Source organism: Myotis davidii, unplaced genomic scaffold (genome assembly GCF_000327345.1).
Source record: "Myotis davidii unplaced genomic scaffold, ASM32734v1 scaffold299, whole genome shotgun sequence".
Lineage (NCBI taxonomy): Eukaryota > Metazoa > Chordata > Mammalia > Chiroptera > Vespertilionidae > Myotis > Myotis davidii.
Window position 1 is genome coordinate 6,519,062 of NW_006293088.1, and position 9,481 is coordinate 6,528,542.

At 37.1% G+C, this 9,481-nt stretch overlaps 1 protein-coding gene across 15 annotated transcripts in view; it reads right to left on the reverse strand.

The window, feature by feature from the left end:
- KIF1B (kinesin family member 1B) overlaps positions 1 to 916 on the reverse strand; it is a 123,849-nt gene extending 122,933 nt beyond the window's left edge. For 13 of the 15 annotated variants that reach the window (XM_015565896.1, XM_006766740.2, XM_015565901.1 and 10 more), the window contains exon 1: positions 725 to 905. In XM_015565896.1, coding sequence (XP_015421382.1) covers positions 725 to 830 — 106 coding nt within the window. In that variant the 5' untranslated portion in view covers positions 831 to 905. Of the gene's footprint in view, positions 1 to 724 lie in introns of all 15 variants that reach the window. The other 2 variants (XM_006766734.2, XM_006766738.2) reach the window with 2 other exon arrangements.
- Positions 917 to 9,481: the final 8,565 nt, after the last annotated feature.

Genomic DNA, 9,481 nt, shown 5'->3' on the forward strand with positions numbered 1-9,481 from the left:
CAGTCAACCTATGAACCAGGAGGTCACAGTTCAATTCCTGGTCAATTCTTGCATATGCCCGAGTTGCAGGCTCAATCCCCAGTGTGGAGCAAGCAGGAGGCAGCTGATCAATAATTCTCTCTCATCATTGATGTTTCTATCTCTCCTTCTCCCTTCTTCTCTGAAATCAATACACACACACACACACACACATACACACACACAGGATAACAGCACTAGTTGATTTAAAAGTAACCGGGGTTCACATTTTTCAAATTAACTAATTTTTTTCTTTTTAGTTTTAGTGTGTATTGTTCAATTGTTGGTTCAGACCTGTTTTATCAAGTCAGAGCTTTAAAATGTTTATATCATCTTCTAAACTGTTTTTCTACCTCATTGAAATTTTAAGAGATCAACTAATGAACTTGTATATATATATGCATAACCCATGGACACAGACAATAGGGTGGTGAAGGCCTGGGGCAGAGGGCAGGGGCGGACTAGAAGAGGTCAATGGAGGGGAAAAAGGAGACATATATAATACTTTCAACAATAAAGATTTTTTAAAAAAAGAAATGAAGATACAATTATTAAATTAAAATACAATTATTAAATTAAAATAATAGTAAAGTATAAAGTGGTAAGTGGTAACACCCAAATATTCATGTATTCTGATTACAGCAAGAAGGGACGGAGGAAGAATAGAAAAGTGAAATATAACTGATAGAAAACAACATGTACTTACTAGTCGAGTTGCCTTGCATCTGAATGATGCACTTGGACTCTTTGCTGGTCTCTCGAGAATTGAAAGGCCGCACTCGAACAGCCACCTTCACTGAGGCTCCCGACATTCTGATGGTCTTGTTATATAATTAATTGCAGTCCAGAAATAAAGAATCAAATCTTCTTTTGAAGTTATGTTCAAGTTTCCTTTGAAAATAAAAAAGTTCCATAGAAGGCAGTCAGAATTAAAGAAAGCTTGGGCTAACTTGAGCATATGAGCTACTTTCTTATATCTTAGGACTATTTTTGTTTCCATTTCTAAAAACCTCATTCCCTATAAGTCTTATATTCTCGACAGTAAATTATCCATTAGAAAATCAAGACTGAAATTTGTTTTCCTACTCCATTACCTATTTACCATACCTAAAAAGTCCCTAACCTTAATTTAATAAAAAAATGTTACTGCAAAGTAACAGGCAACTAGCTTACTTTGTTTTTCTTACACAAGTACATTCCCATCTGCAAAATGACTTAATACTTTAAAGAAATGCACTGAACTTTCTGTATACTTCAATTCTAGCTTAAAACATTCAGTTATATGATGTATAATTAAACAGCAAAGGACAAAGAGTTCCAGCTCGCTCCTTTAACTTCTATGTACTCAGAGATTTCCTTAACTTAGATCCTTTCATATGTATCTCATTTGACCCTCACAACCATTCTGTACAATAAGCAGAGAAGACTCCAAGAGACAGAGGAAAAAATGTGAACATTTTTCAGAGGAATGATTTCCCTCTCAACAGAACAAAACAGACACTCTTCTGTGAAAAGAATCCATATAAGTAATTTCCACAAGAAAAAACAAATCTCAATCCGTACTCTATCCCGTTAATCTTCTATGTATATAAAAGGCTAATAGGCAAACTGTCCCCTTGGGAGTTCAACGGGGAGACTGGGAATTCGATTGCTCGCTATGATGTGCATTGATCACCAGGGATCGGCATGAAACAAAGGAAGGCCCCAGCTGGCAGCCAGCATCCAGGGAAGGAAGGCCCTGGCCGGCAGCTGGAAGGCCCCTATCAGCCCTGATCGTCGGCCAGGCCTAGGGACCCTACCTGTGCACAAATTTTGTGCACCGAGCCTCTAGTATAAACATATTCAGGAACCAAACAAAAGAAAAATACTTTTGTGTGCAATTAGCAGGGAACCACAACAGAACTTAATTTAAATCTGACCAATTTTTTTCCACATAACTAAGTAGGAATGCTAACCTCGTTGCACAACTACAAAAGTTTTCCACAAGAAAAGGCATAAAAAAACAAGCTACTCTCTACTTCATTACCTCTCTTATTTTCTCAACAGCATTATCACTATTTGGAAGTCTTGTTTTTTGAAACATGTCTATTGTCGATCTCTCTCACACCACCATCAGAATGTTCACAGATCTTATTCACTACGACTTAGAACAGTACCCGATAAAAGAACTCAGTAAATGTTTGTTGAAATAATGAATTAATGAGTTAAATTTCCCAGCTGTAAAAATTGTCTTTTCAAGTCCTTTGCCTGGTTTACTGACTTCTGTTTTTGTTCCAAATGATTACAGTATGTTAATACTGATATTTTCATATTTGCTGAAATGCCTTTTCCAGTCACTTTCCTACTTTATTTTACATTAAACAGATAGTTCTTTTTTAAAAAAATATTTTTTTATTGATTTCAGAGAGGAAGGGAGAGGGAGAGACAGAAACATAATGATGAGAGAGAATCATTGACCAGCTGCCTCCTGTACATCCCACACTGGGGATCAAGCCTGCAACCCAGGCATATGCCCTGACCAGGAATCAAATCATGACCACCTGGTTCATAGGTTGATGCTCAACCATTGGGCAACACTGGCCAGGCAGATAGTTCTTTTTCAATATATTGAACATTTATTGTGATCACATTTTTCAAATGAAAGCTTAGAGTTTTTAACCCTCCCAATTAATTTGGCATGATCTAAGTTAAGTGCTGTACTTTGCCAAGAGAGAATGAATGAAGCAGTCCGAAAAAGACAGAACACATTTCAACCTCTATAGTCCATTCTGATACACAGCCATCATCTCAACATTTAACATGTCCCATTACTTTCTCCCCCAAACTAGCAATCTTGCCAATCTTCCTATTTATATCTGGCCCCATACCATAAATCTTAAGAGTCATCTTTGTTTCCCTCTCCTTGAATTCTTTTATTAGTGTTAACATTATTAATGAAATGCCATATGAAAACTTTAAAAACTAATTTGCATTTTCTATCTCTTCCTTCCTCTCATTCCCATTGCCATTACCCCAAACTATGTCCTTACTACCTCATGCTTAGCATACTTGGAATAGCGGAACTGATCTTTGAGTTTTTAGGGGTTTCTCGGGTGTTTTTCTTTTATGTTTTTATTTATTTCAGAGAGAGGAAGAAGGAAGGAGAGAGGTAGAAACATCAACGATGAAAATCGCTGACCGGCTTCCCCCTGCTTCCCCAACTATGGATCGACCCTGCAACCCAGGCATGCGCCCTGACCAGGAATTAAACCCAGACCTCCTGGTTCTTGGGTCAACATTCAACCACTAAGCCACACCAGCCGGGCAAGATTTTAGTTTTAATTAGGGTTGATAAGATAGAATTGTACAAAGGTCTTTTGAAACACATATGGTGACAGAAGGAAACTAGACTTTGGGTGATGAACATACATATGTAGTATTATAAAGTTACACACCTGAAATTTATATGTTATTAACCAATGTTACCCCAATAAATTTAATTAAAAAAAAAAAAAAGCAAATGAGCCTAAACTCCCCAGTGTTGAGATAGGCCCCAGGTATGGGTTGTTTAATTTCCCAAAGATTATGTTACAAATCTCCAGCTGAGAACCCTGCTTTAAGCAACTGTTTAACCCTGCTGTAATATTACTCTTTCTAAAGCATGACTTGCAATTTCACTTCCAAACTCAAATACTTGCTCTCATTTCCCAGTGCTTACAAAATCAAGATCAAAGTCAAGGTACTCTGTGTTCTAGTCAAGCTCCTTTACTATACCATCCATATTGTTCTTTCACTCCTCCTAACAATTTCTCCTACAATGGGCATATGAATTTTCATTTTTTCCTCTATTTGACAGTTTAGCTCCAGTCTTACCTCTTCTAAAATGGCTGCCCAAACGTTCCAGGAATCACTGGTATTTCCTGCAGCATTTATAGCCCCCAACACATTGTGAGAACACTGCTATCATTTTACATGACTGCATTCTATCTTGTATTGTTCTTTAAGAGCTTCCCAAAGTAAAAATGCTATTTTCTCCAAAATCTCTTTGAACTTGGGCTTCTTGAAAAAATGGCTATTTCCAAGTCTAGGCAAGAAATTTCAAGATGATTCTGGAACATGTTAGTATGATCATAAGCAAGAAATCTGTCAAAGATGAATAAGATCATGGCAAAGGGACACAGATGCCAACTTAAAGGGACTCCAAAGATGGGATAATTAAAATATAAAAATACATACATACATAGTACAAATAGAGTGAAAAACATCAAATATATAAATTCATGAGTTTATAATACCTTAAAAAATCTCATTATTCTGAAGACTGGCAAATAAAACAAAAGAATTGGGTACATATCCAATATAAATTATATTCCAGCCCGGCCAGTGTGGCTCAGTGGTTGAGCATTGACCTATGAACCAGGAGGTCATGGTTCAATTGCCGGTCAGGGCACGTACCTGGTTGCAGGCTCGATCCCCAGTGTAGTGTGTGCAGCAGGCAGCTGATCAATGATTCTCTCTCATCATTGATGTTTCTATCTCTCTCTCTCTCCCTCTCCCTTCCTCTCTGAAATCAATAAAAATATATATTTTTAAAAACAAAACTATATTCCAGAATAGCCAGAGTCAATGTGGGCAACTTCTTCTTCAAAGAAAAATGCCAGCTAATAAATGCAAAAGAAATGACAGAATTAGAATTTTCCAACCTTACTGATATAAAGGCTCTCTGCAACAATCATCAGTAGCTGCTAAAAAGCCTTAGATGAAAGTTTGGTTGATGTGGGAACATTAGTGTATGGATTAGGCGACAACATGTGAATCAAACTGAACATTACTAAAAGTGGGACACCTAGGTGGGTTATGCGCCATGTGCTACAACAGGAAACCCAGCAAAACATATTAAGTACTTTTATCCCAAACCCTTAAAAAAAAACTGAATAGAATCAAGCTTCAGATCTAACTACCAGTTTGCAGAACATAAAGGAAGCAAAGAAGTAATTTAAATGACACCTAAAAGATACAATCAGCCAAACCCAAAATATGGAAAAAAATCTACAGGTCAACTCACCCACTTTCTTCAAATAAATGGGAGAGGGGGAATAATTAAAGAGTTGTCAACCAACTGCAGTGATTTTTTTAATCAAGAAAATCTGTAAAAAGATGTTTTTTATATAATCATAGAAGTCTAAATATAGACTGGGTATCAGATGATAATAAGGAATTGCAAATAAACAAAGGCTGAAACCTCCTTGCTGGGTTTTAGATATAAAGTACATATTCTTTGCAACTAGGAAGCAAAACACTAAGATATGTAATATTCTAATGTCCCCATACATATACTTCTCAAAACACTGTTTGACTCCTCTGCCTAGCTTTCCTGCCAGCATTTCATTCTACATAACACAACCAAAGTCAAAGTATCCCTCCACCTCCCCGGAACAACACAGGCTCTTCCATTTCTATTCCTTTTACTGTTCTCACCATCCCCCTGTTCCCACGCAGGTCAAACAGCTGTTTTTGCTATCCATCTAATCAACTGCCAAATCACCTACTGCTTTTTTTTTTAAATATGGAACCCTTCACGAATTTGCATGTCATCCTTGCACAGGGGCCATGCTAATCTTCTCTGTATCGTTCCAATTTTAGTATATGTGCTGCTGAAGCGAGCACCAAATCACCTATTTCTACCACCACTTTCCTTGTAGGACTTCAATACTTCTCACCCAAGACTGTTAACTTTCTTAACCACTTTCTTTCTTACTCCTACCCACGCGTACTACACAATACTGCCATTTGCACTGACTCCATCCATACTACACAATATTGCTAGATTCATCTTCCTGAAGTACAAGTCTGTTCATATAACTGTCCACTTAAAGATCCTCAAAGCTTCTCTACTGTCGACCAAGCAATGATGGAACTGCCCGCAGTGGCATTCGATGTGTTCTGCAACATAAACCACCTATTTTTCCTAGCCCACAAAACACTGCCTTACATCCACATTCCTTAACAACCTCCCACCAGAGGGCTTCCTAAAAGTCTCTCATGTTTTTGTGTCCCTATGCCTTTGTTCCAACATTCCCTCTACCCACTTGGTGCTTCCTCCCCTCCAGTACTTCTCAAAATCCAATGTATTTTTCTGGGACCTTCTCATATGCTACATCTCTAAAGCCCTCAGAGATTCTCCCCACTCCTCAAACCAAACACAAATGCTTCTCCATTTAATATTGCTCAATTCATTGATCCTGCCCAGGGCAGAATAAGTTACTTTTCTTATCTCTTCTGTAGATTTTAAGTTCCTTAAGGACAAGAACAGAATCTTAGTCATGCTTCTAATCCCCCTTATCACAGGGTCTTGAATATACAGTATAGAGGTTAAAATATTTTAGTTGAATTCCTAGTTACTATGTGTCAACAGAGTGATGGAATAAAAAAAGTTGTTCCAAAACACAGACAGGAAAAGGGATAAACTTAATTTCAAATTTCTTCCTAATTAAAAAAGCTAAAAGTCATTTTTTTTGAAAGTGATGTACATTTTAAAATTACCTTTCCCTAACCAACCTGAACCTAGATATTTTTTCTGCTTTAACTGTCCTGTAATAATACTGCAACCATCTCCACAGTGAGTTAAAACTCTATACAGTAATAAGAAACTACAGTTAAGTGGACAATTGAAAGTGTTACTCTGTTACCATTATAAACAGTATCTCTTTTAACAGAGATGTCCATCAAAATATTAAAGCTTCAAAACTCCCTGATCCTTTTTAAAAAACGGCCAATTATATAAATCTGAAATCGAATTTAAATTCCAATGACAAACAATAATTACAGACTATTTTAAAGAAGTTATAGAAAAATAAAAAATAGCCTAAAAATACTTTTCCCAAATTTTGAAAAGCCAAAAGAAGAAAGACAGGTAGGAAAGGCAGCCATACATACTCTGAATCACTTACACAGCCTTAGTTCTAGACTGTTCCTCTGACCACTTTTCCTTCCTTATGACATACAATTAGAAGCCTTAGGAAAGTGGAATGGAGCAAAAATTCCAGGACCATCCACTGGCATTAAAGGAATAAACACTTAATAAAAATAAAAACGTTTAGGACTAATTCATTTTAATTTTTCTAAATATTTGCCCAATTGCTTAATTTTGATCTTGTGCAATTCTCACTTGTTTTCAGAGGTACCCTGGATTATTAGGAACCTAAGAGGAAGACTAATTCTCAAACTGACCTTTCAGCAAAGTGAACTAGAACAAAATAATGCTAGCCATTTGTAAGCCATAAGCGTCTATAGACACAAGCGGCAGACTTTTTTTAAATTAAATTCAAAATATCATGGCAGTTAACTGGCTAGTTTTACTTGGTTTGTTTTTGTAATATCCCTTTTCTATAGAAAACAGCCAGGATTATATTCCTAAAACAGAGGTCTGTCCATGTTCAATTGGTTTCCACAGCCTCAGAACATAAACTAAAAATTTAAGGGCCTCCACAATTCAACCTCCTTTCCCAGTCTCAGTTTTCACTGCCCAACTTTAGCTTCTTCTCCACCACACACCCTCCTACTACACCAAACATTCAATTCGTGGAAACCCAATCTCCCTTCTTATCTATTATAAATCCATATCTTTTGAGGACAAAGTCAAACGTCACCGTGAATCAGGAAGTATTAATTCGTGCATTCCTTAATGTCCCCCTTTGAGCCAAAAGTTCTCTTCTCTTTGCTCCCAAAAAACGCTGTGCTGATACCTCATTTTTCTATTCATTTCATTTTGCCCTATGATACAGTCAGTAGTTCACTTAACTCTCCTACACTTATACTTTATCAGTGCATTTTTCACAAGTGAAAATAAAATTTAACCAAAAAAGTCTTTTACTAGTAAAAGTAGGTAATATTCGTACAATTTGCTACACAAGCAAGCTTATTTAAAAGACTACAGGCCAAGAGCACGATTAAATCATGCACGTAGGGTTCCCTAGGCCTAGCCTGCCATCAGGGCCATGTCCGCCACCCTGCTGTGCCTTGCACGATCGGAGGACACTGCTGGCGCCCCGCAACACTCCACTGACACTGCCATTGCCCCAGAGGGTAGGGTTGGGGGAGGGCCCGAGAGGTGGTGCTCCATGCACCTCCTGGTGACTGGTCATTTGGTTGTTCCGGCGTTACAGCCACTGGCCTTTTATAATATAGATCATCTTTTCCACTGAATTACATTTCAAAGACTGTATTATAACTTAAAGAATGGGTACCCAAAAGTATCGGTAGGTAGTGAGTCCATTTTGAGATGCTATGAATATTTCCTTGTTGTAAGTTTTACATCTCTCCGTCAAATATTTTCCATGAAGACCAAGCATGTTTTAGGAACAATAATTCTGAGTCACTGACCATGGCTATACTGATAAAATGGCCCATTTCAAAATGTAAAATTTATTTTTGTATACGAATTACCTGTCTATTCTTAGTTTCTGACTCTATAGACAAAAATCAGCCATGAGCCCAGCTGTGAAAGCTTAAAATGGATCACATGTTAGAAAAGCTTCTTTCTGCATTCCAGCCCAATGCCAAGAATCAGACTGCTCAGGAAGAGTCACCTGCAGACTGGATTTTCAGTCTCAAATGGGGCTACAATTAAGAAGTCAAGGATCCTCCTTTGCACTGATAACATGATTTTAATCTCAGAAACCAAAAGGTGCTCAAGAAAACAATAGCTCCTATGGCTTAAAACAAACTATTCTAAATGAGAGCGGTTTTTTCCCTTTTCTCTTAAAAGTTGGGATAGTTAGTTCATTCTAGTCTCTGAAGCTACATCCTATCATTTTATTCTGGCAGATCCACGGGGAACTCTGCTATTCAAACCCCAACAGATAAGTTCTCTATTGTCAAAGTGGATGACAACATCTACTCCAGGCTAAAATGAGCTAAAATTTGACATGAGTCAAGAATTCTTGTGAAATCTGCCCCTGACTACACCTATGTATCTGGGCAAGAATGCAGGTCAAACTTTTCTCTATGTCAACAATGTGTTGATCTTGCCACAGGATAAACCGGTACCCATAGGTTAATAGGTTTGTTTTTGTTTAGGTGACAACATAGAATACAAGTACTCCAGGCTCTCACCAGGGTTAAATAATGAGATTCTGCCGAGATTTATCTTTACAGAAAGTTATACACCTGAACCACATTAGTCATATCTCTTTCACAGAAAAGACTTTAGTTATATTTTAATGCTGTATTCTCAGTTTGGAAAGTGAGTGGGTTACTTTTTTTACAAAGGTCTTTGAAGAACATTTCTTCCTTTTACTTAATAACCTGTTGGAAACACTTAGTATGTACATGTTTGTATCCACATGTTTGTATAGATAACTATAACACTTTTAGAAAGTCTTTAGAATTTATTATCAGAAAAAAAGTTTTTCTTGACAAACCATTAGCCTTCTTTTACCAAAATGAAAATTGTATAATTTATCTGTCCCTTTTACCTTGAATT